The 27699-nt window shown below is 41.2% G+C and overlaps 1 protein-coding gene across 9 annotated transcripts in view; it reads left to right on the forward strand.

Moving 5' to 3' along the window:
- ABLIM2 (actin binding LIM protein family member 2) overlaps positions 1-27699 on the forward strand; it is a 144837-nt gene that overhangs the window by 28947 nt on the left and 88191 nt on the right. For 8 of the 9 annotated variants that reach the window (XM_055796832.1, XM_055796823.1, XM_055796825.1 and 5 more), the window contains exons 2-3: positions 11073-11216; positions 27192-27375. In XM_055796832.1, coding sequence (XP_055652807.1) covers positions 11073-11216; positions 27192-27375 — 328 coding nt within the window. Of the gene's footprint in view, positions 1-2625; positions 2780-11072; positions 11217-27191; positions 27376-27699 lie in introns of those variants that run through there. The other variant, XM_055796824.1, reaches the window with a different exon arrangement.

A 27699-nucleotide genomic window follows, 5' to 3' on the forward strand; every position in this document is an offset into this window, starting at 1 on the left:
AGCCAAATGCCTCATCCTTTTCCTATAGCAAGGGTAGTGTACTGTTATTACCTTTGGAACAGGGGCGTTCCAGGTGCTTGGCTTGTGTTGACTTGAGAAATAAGGTTAAAGCTATACTGCTTTCTGGATCATTTGCAGCAGGAGTGTCAGCAGGCAGTTGGTGTCTGAGCTGTCTCGCCTGTGCTGCTGTCACTGCGGTCTCTTGTCACGCTCCCTCAAGTCAGCCCATCACACTAATGAAGTGCAATGGGCTTGTGCTTTGTGCTCGTGAAGCCCATGAGTGGTGCTGGAATTTCACAGAAACGCCATCAAAAACCCTCTGAGCTCTTCCGAGTGTGATTTCTGCTTGCTGTAGCCAAGCAGGGAGGCCACAGGGGAGGCTCGAGGATTACACCTAGAATTGTAAATACAAATTAGTACACTATGTGACTGCATTATGGTCATATAATGTCAAAATGCAAGTTATATAGCATTTAGCCTTGAAAAAGACAAAGTCTGGTGAGCAGAGGAAAGGCTGTGTTGGAGTGAAAGCACTTTTACTTTTCCTGCCTATTAATTTATGTTCCTTCAGAGCGCTGCTATTTAGCAAAGTGCCTTCTGTGTTTCTGCCAAGCTGAAGTAGCCGCTGGGAAAAAAATAAGTAGGCCAAATCCTGCAAATATCTGGAGAGCTCAGACAGGGTGGCTGATGGTGATCCAAAGAGTGCAGGGACAGATTTGGCCTCAAACAGACAGCATAACAGTACTGAACAAAATAAAATACTGCCGTGAGGTTTTAATGCCAGAAGTCAGTTGCTGCAAGATAGCACGTATATAAGAATTTTTAAAAATGGAATAATTCATAGTTTTAATTCAATGTGTAGAACCTGGATCTTCAGTTCTGCTTTTTGGGTCTCTGGTCTTGCCAGGTGGGGGCTGTTTGAAGTCATGGACTATGTCTGGCATGGCCCAGGACAGTTCTGTACTCACTATATAGATTTCTGAAGTCAGAGCTCCTCAACTGTCCTTATAGCAGTGCTCGTTCTGTTCCCAGGAGTCAATATTGGACAAAAATTGTTTTGTTTCATATCCATTACAAAACGTAAAGACATTTTCTGTAAGTAATAAACCAAAGGGAAGGATTCTGAAACTCAGGGGATTTCTTGATTTCTGCTTTAGGTGATGGGCATTTCTGCAGGATCTACAAACTATCAGCTGTTTCTGGGTTCTCATTATGAAATACTTTCAAACTTGATCGTGTTTGCATATAGATGCTTTTGTGGCATTGATGCCTTTTCAAAAAAAAACCAGCTTCCACCCCCTTTGTGTAGTGTTTATAACAATTAATCTACAGTGAGTTGGTAAGAGGTTAAAAAAGTTCCTATGAGCTTCACTAATGCATAAAAATTGAAATTCATTTTGCACAAATGACACCCCCCCCCTTTTTTTTTTTTTTTCAAATGGTGAAAAAAAAGCAATATTTCAGGTTTTAAACAGTAGTTTGTTCTTTGATGGAAATTGGAACGTATTGAACTTTCTGTGAAATGATTGGGCATCGACTGTTGAGGTTGATGGAGACTCACCCTGCAACATACATGTAGATTGGATCAGTTCAACACATTTTAATGATTCAGTGCAAACTATTCTTCAACCTGCATAGCAGAGTGAACTTTCTGTGCTTTTTGTGCTACACAGGCTGTGTTGCTTCACAGCCTTCCCGCAGCAGCATCAGACACTGTGAAGACCTGTTTTCACATTTACACGCCTGCCTAGTTTTTGTTTGCTGAAGGAGAGAAAAAGCTGTTTTGTAATCAAGTAGGCAATGAGTGGGGTGAAGGATGGTGAGTGATGGAGGGGCGAGAGTGTTTTGGATTTTGTGAAGCCTGCAGGAAACAAAAAAGATCATTGTGAAAAAGAGAGGTGCAATCCTATTCCTATCCCATCCCTTTACTCCAGGTTTAGCCAGATTGTTCTCCAAGCCATCAGTCCCCTTTGCAGTGCACAAGCCACGTTATTACCTTCATACAAATTTAGTCCAAAGCAAGTAAGAACTACAGATTTTAATCCTTGTGGACTATTCACGTGATAATTGGGCAAGCAAGTATTGCTTTAAATAGCTCAAATCATTGCTGTTATTCTAGTGATACATAGTCCAACTCCATATAGTCAATCAGGGGAGAGATTTTTGTCTGCCAGGTGTCTCACTGACCACCTTCAGGAGAGAGATGAGCTTATGGCATCTCCTTCCGACATTGGTGCTGTGCCCCCCTGCACCAGGGGGAAGGGACCGCCTGGACTAGGGGGGAGGCTAGAAGGATTCCCCAGCTACCTCAGACTATATTCTTGATTTGTGGTTGGGCAGTTTGCAGGTTTTACTTTCTTTAAGCCTTTCCCCCCAGGTGCCCAGCACCACCCTGCAGTGGCTATGGAAGGTGGCATCACCTGATGCAAAGACAACCATCGCTGGCACGTCCTGCGTCCGGTCCCTCTGGGACCCTGCCAGCGGTGGCCTGCCCCGTGGACATGACAATATTTAGGCTTCTGCAGGACGCTATTTTTACACGGCAGCAAAGTGTTGGCTCGCCTCCCACTTGTGCGTGGGTGCTGCAGGAGTCATCTGACCCCTGGGCGCGTTGGTGCCGGAGCAGCGGCTGCTGTGTCGGCACGCGGCTGCAGCTCCCGCTCCGCTCCCCGGCTGCTCTGGCCGAGCTCCTTGCTGCAGGCTGGCCACCCAGCAGCGGTGCTTCTCCTGGCCCTTCCCCACTCGCAGGGTGTTAATGCAGGAATGCCGGAAGATACAGGTACAGTGCAATGATTCCCAAGTTTTGGAGAGCCTCGACCTGAAATGACTTGTTTTTCATCTGGAGCTGTGGTAGCTGAATCACTGATACTGTTACGAGAGTAATTATTCTGTGTTTACGTGGAAGCGCAGCAGAGTGGAGAAAGATGGTTAAACATTTATTTTAAATTATGCTTCATATTCTTTTGATTATGTGAATGATGATTTGGAATTTATAATCATACTGGCACTTAACTGACAGCTCAATTTGAAAACTGTCCTTATTTATTTAATTTAAATTGACTTTAGGCTTTATATTAGATTGTAATGAAAAAACCCCCAGTGATTGCTTTATGCAGATATATTGGAGCGCTGCTCCTATATCCTTTCTCACTGCAGTCATGCTAAACCCATACAAAAATAGCCTTTATGTTGCTGCAGTAATGGTTCTTAAAATTCAGCAGAGATTTTTCTAACTGCCTTTGGATTTGGTAAATATTTCATTATGATAATGGGGGCAGGAGGTTAGCTCATGCTGGGCTTGTTTATGTGATGTGAATATTGCACTGAGTAAACGGTAGGTTTTGGAGCTCCTGTGGGCTGAGTACTTGTGCTGTGTTGCGTCTCTTCGGTATGGTTGTATCCATATCCTGCTGGATAACACCTCTCCTTTGCCTCTGGTCCCATAAACTTTGTAATCAGCAGTAAAAGCAGAGGTTCCTTCAGTTGTGCTGTCTGCCTGCTGTCCTGCATCAGCTATAGGTCTCTGTTCTGATTATGATCCATAGGAAGTGCTGGAAAAGGTATGCAATCCTTTCCTTCGCGCCGATGGAAAAGCACTGTAAAAGCTGTTGTTTCTAAGTAGTAGAAGCAGATGAACATTTCAAAAAGGACCGTGATTCTTGAATTCTTGAACCATGTTATTTTGTGGTTTTAGGCTGTACAAATTAATTCAATTAAAGAGATTTATTGATGTAAGATTTATTGAATGTGCTGGATTGCCTGTCTGATTGTATAGGAGCTAAGGGGAGAAGCAGCCACAGTGCTTTGCTGGAGGAGCCACAGCAGAGGTATTAGGAAAGAGCAGCAAGCATTGCTGGGGGAGCGGCTGGAGCTGCTTGGTGCAGTAAAGCCCGCTGGGGAAGCTAATGAGCTCGCGTGTGCTGGCGTGGGGACAGGTGAGCCCTCTGTACAGCCAGCGGGAGGGCTTGAGAGACTATGTGATATGGACATTCAAGGCAAAACTTCTCTAACTTTCCCTTTATCCTAGTGATCTGCTTTTTTTTTGTGAGATGTATGCAAGAAAAGGAATTGTGTTATAATGAAAAGACATCGTAAGCATGCAAATACATTTGAAACAGCCTTTAACATGAGCTGCTAGTTGAGAAATAAGGTAAACCAGGTTACCACTAGTTACTGTTGCAGGACATCTAACATGTCTGCTCCTTGGGCAGGTTTGGTGCCCGTCCATTTGGGTACACTGTGCTCCTTCTTGCCCCGGTGCCTGGACCACCGGAGTGCACGGCTGGGCACGGCTGGGGCTGGGGAATTGCTCTTCCCTGCTCCCGAGCACAGCTGGAAGGATGGATGGGGAAAGCTTGTAGAGCTCCTATTTCAAAACCACTCTTTTTCTCATCCTTTTCTGTGGAATGGACCGTTGAGGTCTCAGGCCCCCCACAAGGCTTTATAATGAATCATCATCGGTTCTTGGAGAAAAAAACCCCACCAAAACAACCCCCTTATCTAAAGTAAATTTATAGCTCACACCGTGTAGTTCTCTGAACACTGCATGTGTTACTGTATTACTTATTCCTGTGTTATGTTGTTGTTACCCCATCGCCAGCGCTGGAAGAACTCCTAGTCACCCCATTTTACGCACGGATACAAGACAGGGAAGGAGCAGGGGCCAGCTTTAGGCACTTAAACCCATGAATAATGCTTCATGGGATATTTAGAGGCACTTAAAAGCTTGTTTCGTTTACTTTCATCTGGGTGTTTTTAAATCCAACCTTGAGTGTTTTGACTAAGGCCACGCAAGTAGGGTTTGGCAAAAAAACAACTTGAACTTCAATCTTTAATTCCAGCCGGGTGCTGCTGCACTCATCTGCTTCTCCTTTAATCCTGCTCACAGAGGACTGCAAATTTAATTCCCCTCTGGGCTGCTGTGAACAACACCCACCCCAAATCACTTGGCACAGCATTTCGGCAATCAGTACTTATGCCCTGTTTCTCAAATACTTAGTGAGTAAATGGCATTTGAGTCGCATATTCATTTATTTTGATTTTCAGTAACCACCTCTAGCTATAGAGATGAAAGGTTTCAGTGTCAAAACAGAGAATTTTCTGCTAATTTATGCAGAATAATACCAGTTGTCAGAGCTGTGCATTTTTGGTTCAGAGTTGGAATGTGGCCTTTGCCTTTGTTGAAAAAGCTGAACATTTTTTATGAACTAAACAGCTGATATAGATAATTTTAAGTATTAATGTCTTTCTGATATTTGTATTTTTCTCAAACAAATGTTTTCATCTCATGAAGTGAATGTAATGGGTTGTGAAGAAGGGACATTCCTGGTGAATTTATAGAGGAGCCAGTAATACAGATAGTTGCTAAAGAAAATTGAAGTAGCTTTTCTGCTTCTGGAAGGGTGCTGTTGAAGGCAAATGAGACTATATTTGTATGAGCCTGAAATGAAACACTTACACTTTTTTAACCCAAACCCCCAGAACAGGATGAAAAAAACCAAAACACAACGCACAAAATGAACAGGGGAGGTCACACAGGCACAGAGCCCAATTCTTTTCCTTTTACTGTGTCCTTTAGGCTCTGGTTCTCCCCTATCCACCGGGGAACCTTGGTGAGGAATTAACACTTTCCTTGCATCGAGTGGTAATTGTTTGGATTACAAAACCTTGTTCTTCAGAAACAAAATGTTTATTCACATATATGTTGTCTCTCCATTCAAATTACACCTTAGTTTAGTTCACAGTCCTCTTTAAAACGTCCATACTAAATATCAAAGACAGCCAGGCTGGATGGGGCTTTGAGCAGCCTGGTCTAGTGGAAGGTGTCCCTGCCCATGGCAGGGGGGTTGGAACTGGGTGATCTTGAAGGTCCCCTCCAACCCAAACCGTTCTAGGATTCTGTGATTCTATTATTAAATTGTCATTTGGCCCTTTGTCATTTCAGGCTTCTGTAATCACCAAGAAAAGTAAATCTAATAAATGTTTTTTAGAGCATGGTTAAGTAATGTGGAGTAAATGGGGTATGTGGCCTTATTTGTATCCATCTATTGAACAAAGCAGGTGAAAGTCTTCATTATTAAACTTTGTATTTGAGGTTTGATCCAAGATTGAATGCATGTCCTTAAGCATGGCACTTCCTGACTTTTCAGTACGTGCTTTCTAAGCTCCGTGATGGCTTCTATGGATTCTTACACTATGTTAAAATTAAATACGCTGATTTGGAAAAAGCATTAGGACTGTGTCAAATTCTGCAGTTTCTGGCCATATCAGGCTTGTAATCTGCCATGAAGATTTCTCTCATTTGGCTGTCAGCCTGATAGCAAAGGGGTTTGTCATCTTCCACGTGGACTGGTCCTAGATGGGATCTTTTACCAAGGATTTGATCTCTCTCATCAGTTTGCTCACAGCAGAATGAAGGTGATATTTTCCATGCCGGTCTCTGGAGTGGAGCGTGACCAGGGACTTGCAAACATTCTCCCATCTACCACTGCCATCAGCTTGTCTTGTGCTGCTTGCAAAACACTCCTGTCTCAGCCAAATCTCATCCTCATCGCTGGCACCTCATCCTGGTCCCCGCTGCTGTTAAATCCTACTTAGTCTAGCAATTCTGAAGGAGCTGTGCTTATTCAAAGGGAGTGTTTTTTTGACCACATATTGTGGATTTTCATGGATCAAATGTATCTGTCACAGCGCCCATCTCTGTCAGGCTTCAGCCTTTACTCCAAATATTTCCAAAACCAAGATGTTAATGCTTTGCTTTTAACATTGAAAAAAAAATACATTGTACCCTGTCCTTTTTTCTTACCTTTAGAAAAAGCTAAAACAGTTTGTCTGAAATTTTCCCTGAATAAATGAGCTCAAGAACACCAAATGTGAATAATGTATGTGTAAAGGTTTAAGTTTGGTGAAGTTACAAGCACACTGAAAACATCTTTGCTGTGAGTCTGGTGAGGCACTGGCACAGGTTGCCCAGAGCAGCTTTGGATGCCCCATCCCCGGCAATGTTCAAGGCCAGGCTGGATGGGGCTTGGAGCAACCTGGTCTAGTGGGAGGTGTCCCTGCCCATGGCAGGGGGGTTGGAACTGGGTGATCTTTAAGGTCCCTGCCAACCCAGATCATTCTATGAGTCTATGATCACTTTATAGTTGCCATAAATTGTGTAGTGCAGCTTTGATAACAAGTGATACCACACTGTCCCCTCTTCCCTGTGATACTTAACACAAGTGCATGTGTCTCAAGCAAGCAGTATAGAAGTAAATCTGAGGAATGCTTCTTGACAACTTTTTTTAACAAACCATTGCTAATTCAAGAAACCCTACTTGATCCAGAACTGCAGAATTACATACTGTGTAACCTGTTGGAGAGAGTCTGAGTCTTGACATCAGGAATATGTGAGCACTGAACATTACATTCAACAAGATTATTGGAAGTGATGTCCCCAGCAGACAGGTCTTGCACACCAAAGATGTGCTGTGGAAAGTGTTTGCTAGTTCGTTTCTTGCCATTTTTTGCCCTTGTCAAAAAGTAAGTGCAGTCAGATCTTTTTAAGGTTTAAGAATTGTGGAGATATCTCTGCTAGAGCAGAATGCAGTCTGGGAGAGAGGGAAATTTGGAGAATCAGGCATTCATTTGTATTTCTTTTAGGAAGAAGTAATTTAGAGTTAAAAAGGAAATTTCTGTTTTCATTAAATTCTGCAAATCGGGGTATAATGTAAGCATGTAAGTTTTAATGAGCTCTTTAGTTATGAGCTGATGAGTAGACTCAGGTCTTTACACTCCATCAGTAATTCAATGTTTCACTCATTAAATATGCTGATTGTACCTTCTGCTGCTTCAAAGACTGGTTCTGATACATAAAGGTGTAAAAGTAGAATGCTGAAAACTATCATGTAAACATGTTTCCTTAATATGATTTGAAATGTGAGTTAAAATGTGAAGTTCGCTAATACAGTTGATTTCTCAAAATTGTCAGCAGTTGCAATTTCAACAAAAAGCAGAATATGTTTTAAAATGTTGGAACTTCAGATATCATTAATCACATCATTTTGTTGTGCTAGATGAAGGAATAAGTATTTAAAACTGTCTTCAGAAGCACAGTTCTATAATGAGCCCAAAGGCACTGTATTCCCACTGGGGTTTTCTGTGAAATACTGAGTAGCTTAGTTCTGAACTGAGAGAAGAGCAAAACTTTTCATCTGACAACCACGCATATTTTTAAATATGATTTGTGTTTCTTCAAGATTAATGGAAGAATTCCAACAGAAATACTACATCTTTTCATTTTAAATTATTTTTTAGCTGAGTTGTTGGGGTTTTTTTTGAATTATAAACCTTGATCCAGAGACCTGAAGAGAAGGAAACATGTGATGTCATCCTGCCCTGTAGCTGTGAATGCTGAGACTTCATCCATTGTGAAAAGCAGAACTTTCTGTTTTCTGCCACTTTGCAGCAATTTTCAGTTAGCAACAATTTTCTGCAGCTTTGCAGTAAGTGCAGCATGGAACTCCCAGGTGCAAGAAAGCAAACAGAAAAATGAAATATTCTCTAGAAATTTGACAATATTTTCACTTTAGGACAATGAGATATGTTTGGTGTGGAGGGCTGCCCTTGGGGCTCTGCAGCAGTGCCCCTGGGTCCGTCCAGCACATGCTCTGGGCTGCAACTGGGACTCCTGGGCCAGGTTACTGCCCTGCCCGTGCAACACACCATGGCACGAGATGGTGGCCACCTGCATGCCTCTGCACTGGCCAGGAGCTGATGCTTCTGTTCAGAAAGCCTTGGACATGGGAAGAGTTGAGCATGAAAGAGAGTAAAACATTTAATCACTCAAATCAGAATTTTGTATTTCAAATGTAACTTTTTTTCTGGGTGTGGTCAGCTCTTTTTAAGTCAAGTCTTCCATGAATTAAGTGCTACAGATGGTGATGCATGTTAATAATTCTGGAGGGGGCAAACCTTCTTTATCCAGAGTTAAAAACTTTTAGCAGCTGCTCTACTAATTAACTCAGGAAAACAATCTGTTTCAGATTCTTACAGCATTGATTCTTTTTCAGGGTGGGTAGTTTGTTTTGGGAGGGTTACAGTAAAGAGAAATTCTCATGTCAAAAGTTAAGTATTGCAAAGTTCAGAGTTTCATCTGTTTCCTTTTGAGGAATAAGTCAGACCCTCATATTGGCTTGAACCATGTGTGCAACTTGCTCTGTGTCAATTTGGGCATCTGCCTTTCTATAAACTTCTAATGGCCTGTCATGCTGTGATGTTTTTATTGGAGATGTACTTAATTATAACCAGAGCCTCAGTAATAGCTCCAAAGTTCGCATTGCCTTGAGCAGGACTTTTTTGACAATCCCAGAATGTGTAATTTCAGCAGACAAGGCAGAATGCCTGTGGGCAGCTTTATCCCATGTAACTACTTGGGGAAAACGCCCACTTTACTTACAGGAGTAGGAAGTGCTGGTTTGGGCAAAACTTGCAGAAGCTCCCCTGGAAGTCTGGGTGCGAGGCTCTGTATCTCACTGAAATACTGACCCCTTAAAGTCAGTGGATGTGGAAAGGCCTTTTAGGCTATCACCACAGGGTGCCTGCGGTGGGGATGAGGTGAGAATAGAGGAGGAAGAGCAGCAGGATCAGTTATTGGAGAACAAGAGCTGGATGATGCTCAATTGCTGATTTTGGTATCCTCTGTTATCACATGTGTTCATAGTGACAGTACCATCACTGCCTCTCTATATCATCCCTACCTATGGTAAAAGTAACATTACTGTTGTTTTGTTGTTTTAATTAAAATCAATTTTGCGGGGTACCCCCTCCCCCTTTTTTTCTTTCAGAACCTTTTTTTCTGAAATAACAGCTCTGATACTGCAATAGGAATAGTAATGAAAGATTTTGGCCAGTCTGAGTTTAACCCTGACTGGCCAAAGTTACTTCCCAATTATATTTTTTTTTTAATGTGAATGAAAGAAAATGGTTACACAGCAGTGGCATTATCCCTTGACTAAACCCTAAAGGGAAACAATTCTGGTTCCCATTCATACTTAAAGTATTGGCCTGTGAGAGGTTGCTTCATCTTGACTGGTTGATTAATAAGTTTATTTTGAAGCTTTTTTTTTTTTTTTAAATCCATCACTTTGAAATAAGCAATCCAACCTTAGAGTAAGCATGCCACATCACAGAAGAATGTCGTTAAATGCTTAAAATGCTTGATAATTTTCCTGTTATTAGTCCTTTTTCACATAGCAAAAAGCCAAGTCTATTGAGTTATGGTACAGCTCCTTTATAATTAACTGCCTTGATGTTTGCTGTCTAGACTCCTAAGTACACTGCAATAAAAAAATGATGCAAGTACTGCAGCAGAATTGCAAGAACATCATATCTCACCTGTTACACATAACACATTGGCATGCCAATTTATATTGCCCAATAAATGCAATTTCTAATTTACATCACAAGATGGCAGCAAATTTTTAAATCACTTAATATTTCACTAACCCGGATAAACCTAATCTCTTGAAATCATGGTTTTCTAACAAAATGACAGCAACCTTTGTTTAATGATCAGATGTATGTGGTATTTACAGAGAAGTCAATGTTTCAGAAGTATGAACTCAAAACATCTACAGAAGTGTATTTCTATCTTAAAATCAGTTAAAAAGGTAATTGCTTTGAACTTTAAAGATCAGTAGCTCACAGCGTACTGGTTACTAAATCCCATAAAAGGTATTTTGGATGAAAACAATAGCTTTTATCTATAGTCTTTGACTTACTGAAGAGAAAATGCAACAAATCATTATTTGAAATTCTTGACTTGATCATGTGGATTCTTTCCTTTATAAGCAATTCTGATTTATGTTTGAAATCTGCAGGCATGAGCTTTTCAAGTTCTGAAATGAGAAGCTTGGCTCAGATAGTCCTTTAGCAGATCTTTTCTCCTGTGCTGGCCGATACCAGAAGTTAAAACCGTTTTATCTGTTTGAATTGTTTTGCCCAAGGTGTTAATTGTCATTATTTGTAGGTCTCGCAGAATATGCACATGATGGCCTTTAAAAGGTTCTACCTTTTGTTTTCCCTTGCAGTTTCACAACCACAGGCTGTACATAGCCAACTGGAGAAGCCATCAAGTACTGCAATTCTCTGCAATAACTGTGGAAACCCATGCAAAGGAGAAGTTTTGAGAGTTCAGAACAAATATTTCCATATTAAGTGCTTTGTTTGCAAAGGTAAGTGTTTGTGACAGCTGTTCCTGTGAGTAGAGTGGTTTATTAATCCTTGTAGCACAGCCTAGAAGCACGAGCGTGGCTGTGGTCCCAGCTGTGTTAATGTGACTATTTCCTCCAGTTTGGAGGAAACTATCAGAAAGAAAACTGTCATTTTCTGTCAGCTACACTGATATTTTTATAAATCCCATGGGATTAAGTATATATTATTCAATACCTGAGTCAGTCTTTAATGAGTTAGATAGACAGGATTCAATGTTCAGCTCAATAATTGTGTTCTTTGCAAAATAACACAGCAAGAAAAACAAGCATAGTGCACTATCCTAAATAGCAAATATTTCAGTCATCTATTCAGAAGCAGAATGGTATTTAAAGCAGAACACAGCCTGTACGTACATTTTTCAAACTCTTTTAAAACCATTTGGTTTTATGTTTTTATGGCAAATTTTATTATCAAATTAGTTTTTCAGACCTAACTTGGGAAGAGAGCAGCTAATTTTTTACTCAGCAGTCTTGTCTCCTGCATGAAGTCTCAGCAACATACCAGTATGCACTCCATATAATTATATTGATGAAATCCAAGCCACCTTTTATACAGATCAGCTATGAGAAAACACTGGCGAGTCCTACGGAATGACAAGACACAATTATACATCCATGTTGTCACTTCATAGGGCATCTCCTTTTAGAGGTTTTAAGGCCACCTGCAAATGCAGCAAGCGGATTCTGAAACTATTCACTGATCCCAAATTTAGGCAGCGCAGAGGCTTTTTTTTTCCCATGCCCATGCAGAAGAAGGTGATGAATATACTGTAGAAGCTGCATTGCCTCTACCTGTCTGTAAGAGATAAGGAGGAGTTTGTTTGCTTCAAGCAGATCTTGGATAAAATGAGGAAAAAACCCCACTGTTAACAAGGAAGAGCAGGGTAGCATCTGTCAGCTATGCATCAGACTCTCAGCTGGCACGGGAGATAGTGTCAGAGATGGGTGGTTAAACTGCTTCTCAGTGTCAGGGCTCTTGGAGTACTTCTTTCTTAGTAACGATTTTGCTAAGTGCTAATTTTGCATGCATGGTTGGGTTGTTCCCCCCCCCCCCCCCCTTTATTTAAATGCCATCATTTTTTCTATCACTTTTCAAGGGTTTCCATCAATTTGCTGGCATCCTTCTGGGATCTGGTTTGGTTTGGTTTTGTTTATGGGGTTTACTTGTTACTTAAGAACCGTAAGTTGCTTTGTCGCGTGGTTTTACCGTGTTGTTACATGAGAAGGATTTAGGAACAGAACAGAGCACTGAACATACATTTCACTAACTAAAATTAAAGGGGGGAAAGAAATCAGGATCAGGTTAGGCAAATGTGATTTGCATTTTTAACCGTGTGCTCAAATCAGTGGATTAAAAATACAGTTATTGTGTTAGCATTTAGTAAAAAAATGATACTGAGTTCTCCTGGTCAGTCGACCACTTACCTCCTTTCAGCCCTGGAGGAGAGTTTTGTGCCATGACCCCTGTTCTGAACCCCTTTTCTTGTCGTGCTGCTGGACTGTTGCGCATGGCCAGGGTGATGATCCTGGGAATATATTTACCATACAGTTGACTCCTCCCTGTGGTGCATTGATTTTGATGGTACTCAGCGGTGCAATTTGCCCCCTCTCACCTCATCTGCCAAAGATAGTGCCTTGAAAGATGCCGTGTGTCCAGTGTCTAGTGCAGCAAGACAGTCCAAGGACAGATAATCCTGTGTGTGGGCTGGCTGCATTGCCCTGCAAGGCTGCCTGCCTGCTTAGGTTGAATGCCTCTGCATGAATTCATCTCAAAGCCTTCATCAGAAAACCTTAAATATTTGTAAAAGTGCAGAAAATTATGTTCCTTCTCACAGTATTTACAGATGTATGATGATGGAGACCACAAACTGATAATGAGCCCATAAAGAATGTATAGAGGGTCTAGAGAGGGAGTCTAGAGGTATTTGAAGTCTGTTTGAATGACTTGAACAGTGACAGATGATAGTACAGTGGAGGAATTCACATTTTTTGAATACGTGTGCGATATGAAACCATTTCCTTGGTAGTGTTGGATAAATTATGAAGTTTCAGGGGGCAGAGACATTTCATGTTTTCTTTTTTCTTTTTTTTTTTTTTTTTAGGGTAGAAAGGTAGTTTTATATATTACCATACTGCTTTCTGATTATTCCTATGGGGACTGTGAGTTTCATAGTGGTAACAGCATATATGTAGGTGCCTTTTATATTTATATTAAATTATATAACCAGGGAAAGTTAGTATAAATCACTTATTCCTATCCAGTTCTTACATTCTCCAGGTAATGATTCTAAACAATTCTAAGAAAAGTTTTAAAAATAGAATTTTATTCAATTATTCAGAATTGAGACACACATCTAGATTAAAATTTTTAATAGCAATGCTGTGAACTTCTGCTAGTTTTGCTCAGTATCAGAGTTTAATAGGACTTACAGAGGTGTGTGGGAGTTATAAATAAGGTTTATACTCATATCTGTTTGTTTATATTATTTCCTGTTAAGGTGCTCATCTAATCTGCTAGTAAAAGGCTGTAGGGAACGTACCATCTAGCCTCACTTCAAATTTTTACTCAATCTTTACTTCAAAATATCTCCCATTTTAATCGGATTTAATAAAAATGCAGTTATAATAGAAATAGATGCCTTTGAAATAATATGGTAAAGATTTTATTCGTTAAAATTCAAGGTCTTCAGTTCCCATGTTTGCAAATTCTCTTACTATCTTTTACCGCTGTAATGGAAGCACCAAGGGAAATAACAAAAGGTGATAAAATATTGATGACTCACATGATCAAATTAACACAAACTGTGTTGTCTAGTTCCTTCTGAGGCTGTCTGTCAGGTCAGGACTGCTGCTCATACAGGGTATGGTGTTAGGCGAACACTCACTTGGAGCTTAATTACAACAGCGTAATTTAGTGAGCCAGCAGACAGACAGACTAATGCAGAATTGTAGATAGGAGAGATGTAGATGCTGTGTTTATGTTATCCTGGGTAGCCTCTTTGATCTTTCGTAAAGAGAGAAATTACCTTGTTTTAGGAGCGTTGGGCAGTATTTCTTTTTCTGTGATGTGATAGCATCCTGGCGTTTCCAAAGTAGCAGTAACCTATGTCAAATGCAGCATTTAGGAAATACTGGAAGTGTGCTTCAAAGCCCAATGTTTCTAGGTGCTGATATAAAATCAGAAAGTACTTTGCAGTGTTTTATGTAGTCACTGTAGCAGATCAAATAAGGGACAATCTATAGTGCATTTGCAAATTTGCAAATAGTGCGTGCAAAAGTCCTTCAGCCTCCACCCTACTTAATGGGGAAATCCATGCAAGCCTGCAAAAAGCTGTTCTTTGTGCAAGATTACTTATATGCGAGAAGAACTGTAACTCATATCTATGGCGTTTACTGGTTTGGTATTGATGAAATAAAGTAAGCTTGCAGTCGGAGCCACAGATTTAAAAACGAGACCACTGTGCTATATCAGCTTTGCTATGTATGTGTCTGTCTTGTTTTACCCCTAATCAAAATTCCCTGAATTGCTGTCTTGCTACGGATGCAGCACATGCAGTCTTCCATGCCAGCACGGCTAGCAGTTTCAAGTATATTCTTTTCCCTGTGATTTTTCACCTATTTGTTTAATTAACCTGTGAGAACATATCACATCTCCAGCTTAGAGCTGGGTATGTGGTTCTGTGGGTCAATGTTTCTGATTCCTGTGGGCCTGCAGGTTCCTGGGAATTGTGAAAAAGCCCTGGGATGGATATATCACTTCTATACCTTCTGTTTTTTTTCAGTAGAACATACAACACAACCCAGAGGTATATAATTTATTGTGAAGCCATATTAATGGGATGGGCGAAAACACAGTATTTGGTGAAAAGGTTAAAAACATCAAGTAACTTGGTAATAGGAGTGATTTGTTTGTTAGATCAAATGCATCTGCTAGGATATAAATATGTTAAAAGCTTCACTGAGTAATCTGAGGGACTCGCGTTTGAACATAGTTAAGAGGTTTCACATTTCAGAATGGGAGTCATTTACGGGAAGCTCACTAGTAAGGTTTCTGAGTCCCAGCTTTTGGCCAAGTAGTAGCAGTTGATGGCATGTGTGGTATCTTAGCCACTGGGGATGAACACAGGGGCTCTGGTTCAGCAGACGCTCACTCTCAGCAGCATGCCCATCACTTCTCCAGTCCTTCAGGAGGCAACAATCCCAGATCATGTTAACTCAGTATAGTAGGGAAAACTATGCTTCTGACGCAATGCTCACAGAGTCTAGCTTGGACACTATGGTAGGTTTGGGGCTGACTAACCAAAGTCATGGTAGCTTAATCATTTATTTTGCTGAAATAATGAGTTTGATGATAATAATCATAGTAATCGCTTTTGTCTGTGCAAAAGTAATTTAACAGTGGCTAATGGCTCTGTGTTGCAGTTTTAGTATTTTTGAACTTAAATTTTTAAAATAATTAATCACTAACTTTCTAAAAACAACTCAATAGTTAAAGCATGAAAAAAATTCTGGTCAGTTAGTGAACTACCGTAATCACAAAGTAATTGCTGATTTTTCTTTTGTTTTAATCACGTTCTTGTTTCAACCTTTTTTTGTATTCATAAAGCACATTCTGCAGCCCCTCATTGTCTTGGTCATATACCAGCCACATCAGAAAGCTTTATTTCATGGCATATATTTCATTCGGAGTCCAATGAATTATTTTTTTTAAGAGTATCTTTCATTAATTTACATAATATTAGTAAAGTGTTGTGGAAAGGACAGGGGAGAAATCACAGTTACAAGTACTGGTAAAGGGATATCTTCCTAATAATTCCCTTCAATGAAGGTTCACTAACTGTCCACCACAGGAAGCCAAGATTCTGTTAATTTTGTTTTCCAACTTGATTTATTTCATTTAAAGCACAAAGATTCTGGGGTTTAGGTTTTTAGGGTATAGTAAAGCTATACATGCTTACTGCTGTGTTTATACCAAAGATATTACATAATACTCTTGCTTTATTTTCTTACTAATTATATTTTTCTTTAGTCTTTTCATTGCCTTGGTTGTCTCCATATTTGCATCCCTCTAGTCCCAAGACTGAGAGGTTATACTAGAAAATGAAGTGCTCATTAAAAACCTGGAGAGGGTTTTCGATGAAGTAATTGCTGAAATTTGTGAGGAATGATCCAAACAGCAGATACGGCCGCGTGCAGAAGATGTTTGCATTGCAGGAGGGTGGTTCCTAGCTGGGAAGAGAGAGGTGCCTGGGCAAGGTGCTTAACCATGCTGGGAATGCTGAGGTAGATTTAGACAAAGACACCAAACAGCTGGAGAGTACTAAAGATCACAGTGGTTGAAAGCAAACTAGAACTGAGATAAAACCGAATGCATTTAAAAATTATGCCTGATGTTCATTAAGTAAAGTTTTGGATGGTAACGTAATCTTTGTAGGCAGTAAAGATATTGTTCATGTAAAGGTTTGAGAGTACATAATTTCAGCCCGCAGTAGAGGAAGTCATGCCCATGAAGAGCCTGTAATTCTTTTAGGGTAAAGCTTTTCCCCGCATGAAAAATACCAGTGCAAGGATGCCTTTATGCAGGGGGGCTCTCTGTCCATATTGTGGTCTTTCACACAGGGGCACAGGAGGGATACAGCCAGCCTGCTGGAGTAGTTACTGGGTGTTTCCGTGCACTAAGGTGGTGTGAAGCCTGCATGGAGACCCAGAAGGAGTTGTTGAATAAAATTCATCATTGCCCCAGTGGTGTTATTCCACCTCCTGCTTTCTGAGACTCATTAACATGACACCATCTGCCATATCTATGTGTAGTCAGAGCAAGCACGCTTAATTTGCAAACCTGTAACTGACACTCAAAGCACCATTATGAAAAATCAGAAAATATTTAATGTTGTTGCTTTACATGTTTAAAAAAAAAGGCAAAAAAGCGCAAACTTTTAATTAGTCTGGCAAATAAAATCTGTATTCTGTGTTAAACACTGAAGATGCTATTAGGTTGAAAATGGATTAAAGCACATTGCTCTGTTTCTTAAATCTTTTTAGCATGCTTGTAAATTTTAAATAACCAGATCTATTCCTTGAAATAATAAATCAATATAAAAGAGATGACTTTTCCAGTTTTTCTGAGGGTTGTTTCGGTAGCATGGAATAGGCACGTACATAGTGTTGTGAGGAATCTCTCTTATCCTTAATACTATAGGAGAGCTTTTATAGGGCAGTAACACTGTCTTTAACCTACTGGGAATTGCAGTTTTCCAGAAGAGAAATGGAAAATGGAATTGCACTTTCTGATGCAGAAATTACTAGATGTGTAGCTCTCATTACTTAGAGGAATCAAGTTACATAGTGCACAGTAAACTCCCCAAACTCTCCTTTATTTTAATTAGTATACCTGAGTTGTTGATGTTTTGTGAGTCTCATAAGAGCATTCTGAATCTCTTAAGGGTTTTCCTGCACTGAAGTCTGTACTCCACAGATTAATTTATGGGTATCATGGCCAGTCTAGCCTGAGAGTTTATTAGATGTGCTGTACCCTGTGTCCTTTACAGATTTATCAATGCTACACATGCATGGTCAAGTGTTGTACAATGTATATGATATATTCCCACGGTTCTCTGTGTCTATTCCGCTCTGGAAAGTTGCTGGTTTTCCTTTGGTTGACTTGTCTGCCTTCCTGCAGTTCCTGGTTGGGAGCTGGGGAAGGGGCCAGCAGGTCTGGCCCACACTTCTCTGGTACTGCATACTGCTTTTGTTTGCCCTGGACTGTAACATAAACGAGGTGAGATTCCAGTCCTTGAGGTTATAGCTGGTATTTCAGATATTATAGATAAAACACTGCTGGTGACTGATAGGCTTGAGTATTCTTGATTTCTCAGACATCTGCTTGGAAAGACTTAGATATGGTTGCTTCTGCCTAGGAAGAGTGATTGGATTATATGGATCATATATCATTGCTGTCTTGCTGCTGACTTACCTATAGACAGAAGCTTCAGGTGTGAATTGACTAAGAGGGCGAGTGAGATGATATTCCCATACAGACTTTGCATGGCCAGCAAACTTCCAGCTGGGGAAGACTTCCCCAAAATCATCATGAAAAGCTTGTCTGGACTCATCTGCACCAGACCATGCAACAGAAGGAGTATCACAGTCACAGCTGTCTTCTGGACATGGGCTTAGACTGCTTCAAATCAGTAGCAGTGGAAGTTTGCCAGATGGTTGCTATTGCTTCTCACAGCATAGGCATAGTGGCGAGGAGAAATGCTCCAGATATAGTCATAGGCTTTCAGAGAATGGGGTCCCAGGCTGCAGCAATGGCATATGGAGACACGCAATTTAGTTGCCAAAAGAGAATTGTGTCAGCAGCAGGCTATGTGTCATTCTTGGGATTTTAGTGACCACCAGCATTCATCTCAGGGATGGAGGAAAATACTAGAAATGAACATTAAGTCGCAGTGCTGAGGATGTAGCTCTAAGCAAGCAGCAATCTTTTTCTTGATTTCTCTGTAACAACATTATGAATGGATCTTTGTTCCTTCTTTTATATTCAGGGTCTCTGCCTCTCTCCTGTGTTGGATTTATGCCTGGTTGCTTGCATCAGGCAACAAATGGGAGAAAAAAAATAGACTTCATACATGCAATCACATGTAAGCAAACCACCTGATTGTCTGGCAGGCTGAAAGCAAAACAGCAGTGTTTGGATAACAAGAAGACCAGTGCATTTTACTGTTACAGCTTGCTGTAGTGTACAGCAGCACAGCAAACATAGCATCTCCTGGGCCTCTCAGGACACAGCTGATTTTCAGGTCTAGTATGCAGCCAAAAAATTAGTCTACTTCAGCAGGCTCATTTGTCAGCAAGAAAACCTGAGATGCATTTTATATTCATACAGTGCAGATGGAATACTGATGACATACAGTAGTGGGATAGCAACATGCTTAAAGTGCCTTGATTAATTGCTGTTGCTGCTGTTTATTTTCGTAGAATCATAGAATAGTTGGGGTTGGAAGGGATCTTTAAAGGTTGTCCAGTCCAAGCCCCCTGCAGTGAGCAGGCACATTTTCAGCTAGATCAGGTTGGTCAGAGCCCTGTCCAGCCTGACCTTCAGTGTTCCCAGGAATGGGGCATCTACCACCCACCTCTCTGGGCAACCTGTTCCAGTGTTTCACCACCCTCATCATAAAAATTTCCTTATATCTCATCTAAATCTACCCTCTTGTAGTTTAAAACAATTACCCCTAGTCCTGTTGCTGCAGCCCCTACTAAAAAGTTTGTCCCTATCTTTCCTATAAGCCCCCTTGAAGTACTGAAAAGCTGCAATAAGGTCTCCCTGGAGCCTTCGCTTCTCCAGGCTGAACAATCCCAACTCTCTCAGCCTTTGTTCATTGGAGAGGTGTTCCAACCCTCTGATCATCTTGGTGGCCCTCCTCTGGACTTGCTCCAACAGGTCCATGTCTTTCCTGTGCTGTGGGTTCCAGAGCTGGACGCAGCACGCCAGATGGGGTCTCATGACTGTGGAGTAGAAAGGCAGATTCACCTCCCTTGACCTGCTGGCCATGTTTCTTTTGGTGCAGCCTAGGATATGGCTGTCCTTCTGGGCTGTGAGTGTACATTGCCAGCTCATGTCCCACTTTTCATCCACCAGTACCCCCAAGTCCTTCTCTGCAGGGCTGCTCACAATTTCTTCATCCCTCAGCCTGTATTGATACTGGGAATTGCCCCAGTGCAGGTGCAGGACCTTGCACTTGGCCTTGTTGAACCTCATGAGGTTCACATGGGCCTACTTCTGGAGCTTGTGCAGGTCCTTCTGGATGGCATCCCTTCCCCTCCGGTGTGTTGGTCACACTACACAGCTTAATGTCATTGACACACCTGCTGAGGGTGCACTCAGGCCCACTGTCTATGGTATTGATGAACTGCTAAGCAGTACTGGTCCCAGTATGGACCCCTGCGGGACAGCACTTGTCACTGATCTCTGGACATTGAGCCATTGAACACTACCATCTGGATGTGACCACCCAATCAATTCCTCATCCACCAAACAGTCCACCCATCAAATCCATAGCTCTCCAATTTAGAGAGAAGGATGTTGTGGGGGACCATGTCAGAGGCCTTACAGAAGTCCAGATGGATGACATCTGTAGCTCTGCCCTTGTCGACTGATGTAGTCATTCCATCATAGAAGGCCACAAGCTGGTCAGGCAGGACGTGCCCTTAGTGAAGCCGTGCTGGCTGACTCAAATCACCTCCCTGTCCTCCGTGTGCCTTAGCATAGCTTCTAGGAGGATCTGTTCCATGATTTTCCCAGACACAGAAGTGAGACTGGCAGGGTGGTAGTTCCCAGGTTCCTCCTTTTTACCCTTTTAAAAATGGGTGAAGTGTTTCCCTTTTTCCAGCCACCAGGAACTTTACCCAACTGCTGTGACTTTTCAAGTATCATGGAGAGTGGTTTGGCAACTACATCAACCAGTTCCTTCGGGGCTCTGGGAAGCATCTTGTCAGGTCCTATAGACTTTACTTATATTCACGTTCATCAGGTGGTCACATTTTTATAGGCTGTAGGCACCAAAGAATTATGAAGTTAGACTGACTGTGAAATCACACAGTGTTCCAGGTGCTGTTACAGGCACAGGGATGGGGGAAAAAAGTAGCCTGTTTCTGAGCAAGCAGAGGTACTCCTAAGATTTATATGAATTAGTTTGGTGTCAGGCAAACCAGCTTTGAGTGGAATTGGTGAATTGTCAGAGAAGCCAGCCTGAGGTACACTCTCCTCAGAAAAGGTGTGGATAATCTTCCATCTCATGTCCCATAGTAAGTCCAGGTACTGGCTTGCTGTGAAATGGCATAAGAGAAGAAGAACACTTATTTGTTCATGCCTTAAAAATTACCTTTACAGCCTGTAACAGTTCAGGGTAGGGCATTGCCTTGGTATTCAGGGTAATACCAAGACAAGCAGCTGAGTTAGTGTTAGTCCCTTCGTTACCATAAGTGCTATGTTTGCAATGATTTTCTTGCTTCACTAAGGTGAACGTCAGTAATGGTTGGAAACTGTTTCTAGCTTTTAATAACCCTACCTTCAGATACTTGTTTTGGATGACAGGTGTTGAGTAGGAGTGGGTCTGTGACACAATGCTGATTTCCTTCCTGTCCTGGGAGAGTAAGATCTGGTAGTTGCTTTCAAACATGCTGCCTAGACTTTCTCCAGCTTTCGTTTCGCTGGTCACTTGTTTCTGCAGGTGTGCAGGATCATCCCAGCTGGGCAGTGTCTCTGTCCACGTGAGCAGCAGGCAAGGGGCACAGCATCTCACCGAGGGATGGCTAATGGGTCTGTTTTCAGAGCTACTCTTCTCAGCTTTAAGTTGGGACTGTTTTAATATCCAAGGTGGTATTTAACTGGAATCCCTCTGTTCTCCTCTGGTGAGCTGGATGTTGAGTTAAATCATATCAGATGGTTCAAAGAGTGCGGGAGCATGCGGGGGTTCATGACTCAGGTTGTGGATGGTGGAGCATAGCTGGTGGTGAAATGATGTGTGAAGAACAGAGGAGGAATATTTGGCTTGTGGAAAAGCCCCATTCTGCAGCGTCAGTGGTTAGGAAGGAGAGTATAACCATGAAGACTTCCTCCTGTGCTCCAGATTCACTTATGAGCTAGATTTTTCTCCATTCATGAATAAATATAAAGACTTTGCAGAGGGTGGCACCTCTGTGAACTGTCACGTACGTGGTCTCTGTCATGAGCATGTGCCAAAACAAGATGCAAAGAAAGGGCACAAAGCCTACCCTGCTCATTTTTCTGTGCCAAAAAATGCATTAATGGACTCTTTTTCTTAGGAGTTTTTCTTATTGCTGATCAGTTTGGAGGGAACTCTAGAAGAATTTATGACCGTTGACGAGAATTGAGATTAGGGGGCCAGATGTGGCATCAAGGTTTGATACAAATGATTTTTGAAACCTCTTGGAATGCTAAAACACTGAAAACCTTTGTCAAAATAGATACCACTGATCCAGGTAACAACTCGTGATGGCTATGCCTGTCTGAAATCTTTTCATTTTTCTCTGAAGAAATATTTTACAATGTAGCTAATGTTTTTGCATGAAAAGCCCGTTTTCATTTAAAAACTGTAATGGAAAAAATATTTTTCTTTAATATGGCACATGTAAAATTGCTTCAGCTAAAACCTTCACAAGTTATGTTTTTAGCAACATAGAAGGGGCTGGCTTTGTAAAAGAAATATTCAAGAAAACTAAAATCCTGTGCCATAAAAATATTTTTGCGCTAAACTGAATCAGTAGTCATACTGATGTGCATCAGGAGATGTAATAGCCTTGCTGAGTGGAAGAGGTTTTCAGATCTCTGAAGAAGCAGCACCATGGCAGCCACTAGTCTCATTCAATTTATTACAAATCTAACTGGTTCCAAATAAATGTATACTATGATCTATCTATATGTCAGTTTATTTCTACTCCTGTGTTACACAGAAAGTAGCATTAGCAGTGAAAAATAAGGAGCTTCTTTCCTTGTTTCCCCTGCATTTTGTGCTGTAACCAGAGAATTCAAGGACTTGAAATTCCGTGTGGTATCAGGGAATCGCTGAATAAAACTATTCAGGTATTTGTTATATTGTAATGATTGCTAAGCACTGATCTTGTGGAGGATGACAGATGCATCTGCTTAATTAATCAGAAGCATTAATCAGAAAAACTGTTTTTTTGAATGTTGATATTTATATTTTATGGATGGTATTTGATTTAAGGTACCCAAACCCTAAGAAATTTAAAAATGAATATATTTTTTTCTGAATTTCATCCAAAGTGGTCTCACATTTGATGCTTTTTATGGTTCTATGTTCTCTCTCTCATTAGCCTTTAAAAGAGAGTCTCTTTAGGTTAATATTTTAACCTCATCTCAATCCAGTTTTAATATTGCTCTGACTTCATTCCAAAGCTATAGAGATCTGAGGCCTTTATTCCATCTTTTTTCATTCTTGCTGAGATGCTGTTCCACAGCCTTTTTCTGTGATGGTTAGAAACACTTCTGTTAATTTGCAGCCTCCATTTATTTGTGGCCAGTTTCCTCACTTGTTCTTGTGACAGCATTCTCATTGCATTTGACGAATTCGTCATCTTTTCTTTAACTCTCTGTTTAAACCTCAGATGTATGTTTCAATATCTGTTGTTTCCTAAGGCGGGGTGGTTTGTGGGTTTTGTTTGGAGGTTTTTTTGTTTGTTTGTTTATTGTTAGGCTAGACAAGCCAAGTTCTGCTTGTGTCTTAAAGCAGGCTTTCTTTCTGTAGGTCATCCTGATAGCCCTGCTCTGCCGTGAATCAGTTTCTTGTGGAAGTAACTGTCAGGTTATACCCTGTGCACTAGAAGGGTGCTCACAAGGTTTACTGTCTTTAGTACTAGCTAGCTCTGTGGGACCTGCTTGGCCCAGTGCATCCTTTCTTATTACTTAAAAAGCATTAATGACTTGCAGTTGTTCTGTGATTGCTAATATTTGCAGGCCTGACTTTCCTTCTGCCACTCAGAAGGGAGTTTTTTTTTTGTTGCTCTTGTTTGAATGGAAGGCATTTCACCTTGTGCATTTAAAGGAAATCCCTTCTCTATGTCTCAAGGTATCCAGATGCCCCTCTGCACAGATAGTGCCTATGGGCCTTGGGTCATTGGCACACTTCATTGCCATGGGTCTACTCTGTTGTAGCAAGAACGTTATTCCTGTTGCTGTTTCCCTTAGTCATTAACCAACTGTACTAATATAATAGTCTTCCTTGGTGCTGTGCTTCCCCCTTCTTCACCTCCTTCTTGGTCAGTTGCCTAATTACAATCTCATCCTGTTAAATTTTTCAATCTTATCTATTGCTCTAAAGCTACAGGTAGGTGAGATTTACAGCACTGTTTATCTAGAAAGTAATGTATCTTGAAATAGCTCTTTGCAGGAATGAAGTAATTGAGTCTGTATTGTGGAGCAGGTACGCTGGTAAGTTGTTTTTCCTTCTCACAGCCCATTTCATTTCTTGTATGAATGCCACCGTAGTGTGGTGTGCAGAAAAAGTCACTACAAGAACCCATGACTTTGGCATGGAGTTCACTTGTGCTGGGCCTGTTATGACTGTCAGGCTGTTAATATTAATTGAAAAGTATAGTAGCAGGTATTAGAACAACTTAGGTAGAAAACAATTCTCAATCTTCGTTCTGCTGTTCAAATGAATGTGGAGCAATCTGTGTTCCTCCTTACGGAGTTCAGCCACTCTTCACGTACAGGGAGGCTGAAGTGATGGCAGTGCAGAAAGGGGCCTGGTTAGAGGATGCCAAGCTTAGCATTCATTTTGCAGTCCAGATATCTTGTATTTCTGTCTCTCTCTGGGTGATCAGTTTGACTGCAGGTTTTCCTGAGAAGCCAGGATTAAGTGCATTAGTGCAAACTGCTGTGGAGTGATGCACAACAAGCCATAGCAATTGTAACCTGGGTGACAGCAGAGAGAAAGGCAGATGCCTTCAAGGTGAGAAGGAGTGTCACCAAATGCCGGTGGCAGGGCTGTTGCCAAACCTCACATTTGAGGTCCTGTTAGCAGCAGTGAGACTGGGCCTGCCTGGCCTCCCGTAAGGACCCATGCCAGCGGTAGAAACGTACAGGTTTGCTTGTGTTTACCACTCATTTTAGCAGGTGAGTAGTGGCATGAGTGCGTGACAGCAGTGGCAGGTAATTTATGGGTACATTCTAAACTCCTTGTCTCACTCTTGTTAGGGAAGCCCAGCTCTGAGTCCCTCTGGGATGGCAGAGACCAAAATGCATAGGTTGGTGCCTGCCTTGTAGCTCATAGTGGTTCTTGGTGGCTTTGTTCAGCTGCACTGCAGTAAGATGCGCCACTTACTGGTATAAAGAAATATCCCATAGGGACATAACCCCTCCCTGCTCAAAAACCTAATTATGTCCTTTAACTTTTTTCTCTTACGATTCACTCTGCAAGTTAAACCACTGTATGATACAATTAAGTGCTCTAGTGCATCATTAGTATCAGCTCAGTATGCTGGTCAGCATCATCTTAAATCCATAGCTACTTTGTCCTTCTGTCACACCAGTACATGCCTACATGAAATACATAGACTGAAAGAAACTCATTCAGCAAGTCATGCTGGATTTTTTAAAAGTCTGTTCAAAAAACATGTCCTTGGCAGTAATTAGAGCAAGGGTGAGGAAGAAAAATGTTAAAGTGAAAGTGTTAAGCCTGTGAGATAAAGCACATGAATAATGTATTGCAAGGTAAGTCAACTAATCCATAGTTGTTGTCCATGACAAATGCAATATGATTGGAATTATTTTGACTTACAAGAAAGGTTAATTATCCCATGGTTCTTCAGTTCTTGGTCATACACTAATACAGTTTCAGCATGATTGCTGCTGGTTTTTGTCACTTAGTGTTTGGGGCCACCTCCAGGGAGAAAGATCAGGATTTAAATGTCCACTCAGGGTTTAAAGAGGACTTTGAGGCCAGGCCTCCCTCCTGTGCTGTGGTCTCCAGCTGGTGAGAAAGGTGATAAAAAAAGGATGGGTGATTGGATGTGTGTTTGAATGAATGCTTAGGATCCTGTGCTTGCCTGGGGTTTCTGTGCTGCGAGTATGTATTATTTTGTGCCTTGAGGATGCCTCCTGGAATCATTTCTCATAGTTTATAAGCTAGCTGACTGATTCTGGCATTGCAGACAGGCTTTGGTGTGAGTTGCGAGGCTTTATGTTCAAAACCCAAAGTGCCTGTGGACTCTCAGGTTCCTAAGCAAAAATCTCAGTGTTGAACTTTAAACACTTAGGTACCTCTGCTATTTTTAGACCAAGGCACTGTGGAGCTCTGCAGTGTTTTGTAAATACAACCCAAATTTGATAGCAAAATTCCCGCTCTTCTGTGTGCTGCATGCGAGTAGTGACACTGCCGCAGTCATCTGTTCGGTGTTGTTTGACTGGAAGCACCATTTGCTACTGGAAGTGCTTCCCTAGCTGCACAACCCCAGGAGCAGAAGTACATAATAACAAGTGTGGTGCTATGACTTAAAGTAGTAGTCAGCACAGCAGCAGAATCACCGTTTTGAATTCCAGTTCTTACAAATCAATTCAAGTCTGTTTTCAAAGATCCTGGTCAACATGGGTGAGGATCATCTTGTACGTCTCTGTCTACTCCTGTATGACTTCAGCCATACGTAGTGTTGTATCTCTCCTTTCCCATCTTATGTGTTCTCAAAATGCCAGCCTAGCTTTATCCCTGCTTCAGTGGAGAAAGCCCCTGAAAAATCTCACAAGCCTGTGGTTGATCAACTTTAACCCTTTCCTACAGATTTCACTTAACATATACAAATGACAGATAAGATTAAAAACTCTACTTTTGATAGGAGCAAGTGGTTCTGGAGATCCCTCCAGTTCATGCTTGGTGAGTGATGTTAATCAGGTCAGTGTAAGATCAGATTTAAAAATAGGATCTTGTAAACTTGTGGAAGTTTACAGCAGTTGCCATGCGCATCGGACCACACGTTTAGAGGGAGCAGTATTTTAACCACTTTTGTGTCCAGGAGAAGTATCAGACAATTGTAATCTGTCAGAGATGTTTCTTAGTAATGTTGGTGCTTTAGATTTTGAAGGTTTATACCCTTTATGCATTTCATTTAACTTAGTAAATATGATGGATGTTGTGTGTGATAGCCCTGAACTCAAGTCCTAAAGATGTATCTGTGCTAGCAGCCTCTGCACTGAGGTTAATCTTTTTACATGGAATAAATCCAAACTATTAGTGTATAAAATACATCACTAATGTAATTTACTATAAAAGTGTTTTTCAGAAGTGCTTAAATACTCCACTAGGAGCCATACTGGTCATAGGTTGAAAAATCAGCATTGTCTTAGAGAGTGAGCCTTGCTTTTCCAGCCTTCTGAATCTGCCTTTTCTCTTCCTGCAGCTTGTGGATGTGACCTGGCTCAAGGAGGATTTTTCGTGAGACAGGGAGACTACATCTGTACTTTGGACTACCAGAGACTCTATGGCACACGGTGCTTCAGTTGTGATGAATTCATTGAGGGAGAAGTGGTCTCAGCACTGGGCAAAACCTATCACCCAGACTGTTTTGTGTGTGCTGTCTGCAGGTATGTTTTCTACATGAAGCTGTGTTTCAATTAGACTCATAGCCTATAGATGGAAAAAAAAAAAAAAAAAAAAAAAGTAGTTCTGTCCTCTACTATCCACTCCTTAAAAAGTAGCAGAATTAAAAAAATAGAAAAAAAGACAAGCAAATTCTGAGTGAACGACTAAACTATTTATTAAGTATCTAACAATTCAGGTAAGCTGAATTGCAATACAGTGAAAATACTCACTAGAATATGCTACAAATGTAATGTGTACTGAAGACAAGCTAAAGCTTTTCAAAATTAAGTTCCTGATACAATAGTATTTCATATTAAAAAAAAAAA

Source organism: Falco peregrinus, chromosome 2 (genome assembly GCF_023634155.1).
Source record: "Falco peregrinus isolate bFalPer1 chromosome 2, bFalPer1.pri, whole genome shotgun sequence".
NCBI classification, from domain to species: Eukaryota; Metazoa; Chordata; class Aves; order Falconiformes; family Falconidae; genus Falco; species Falco peregrinus.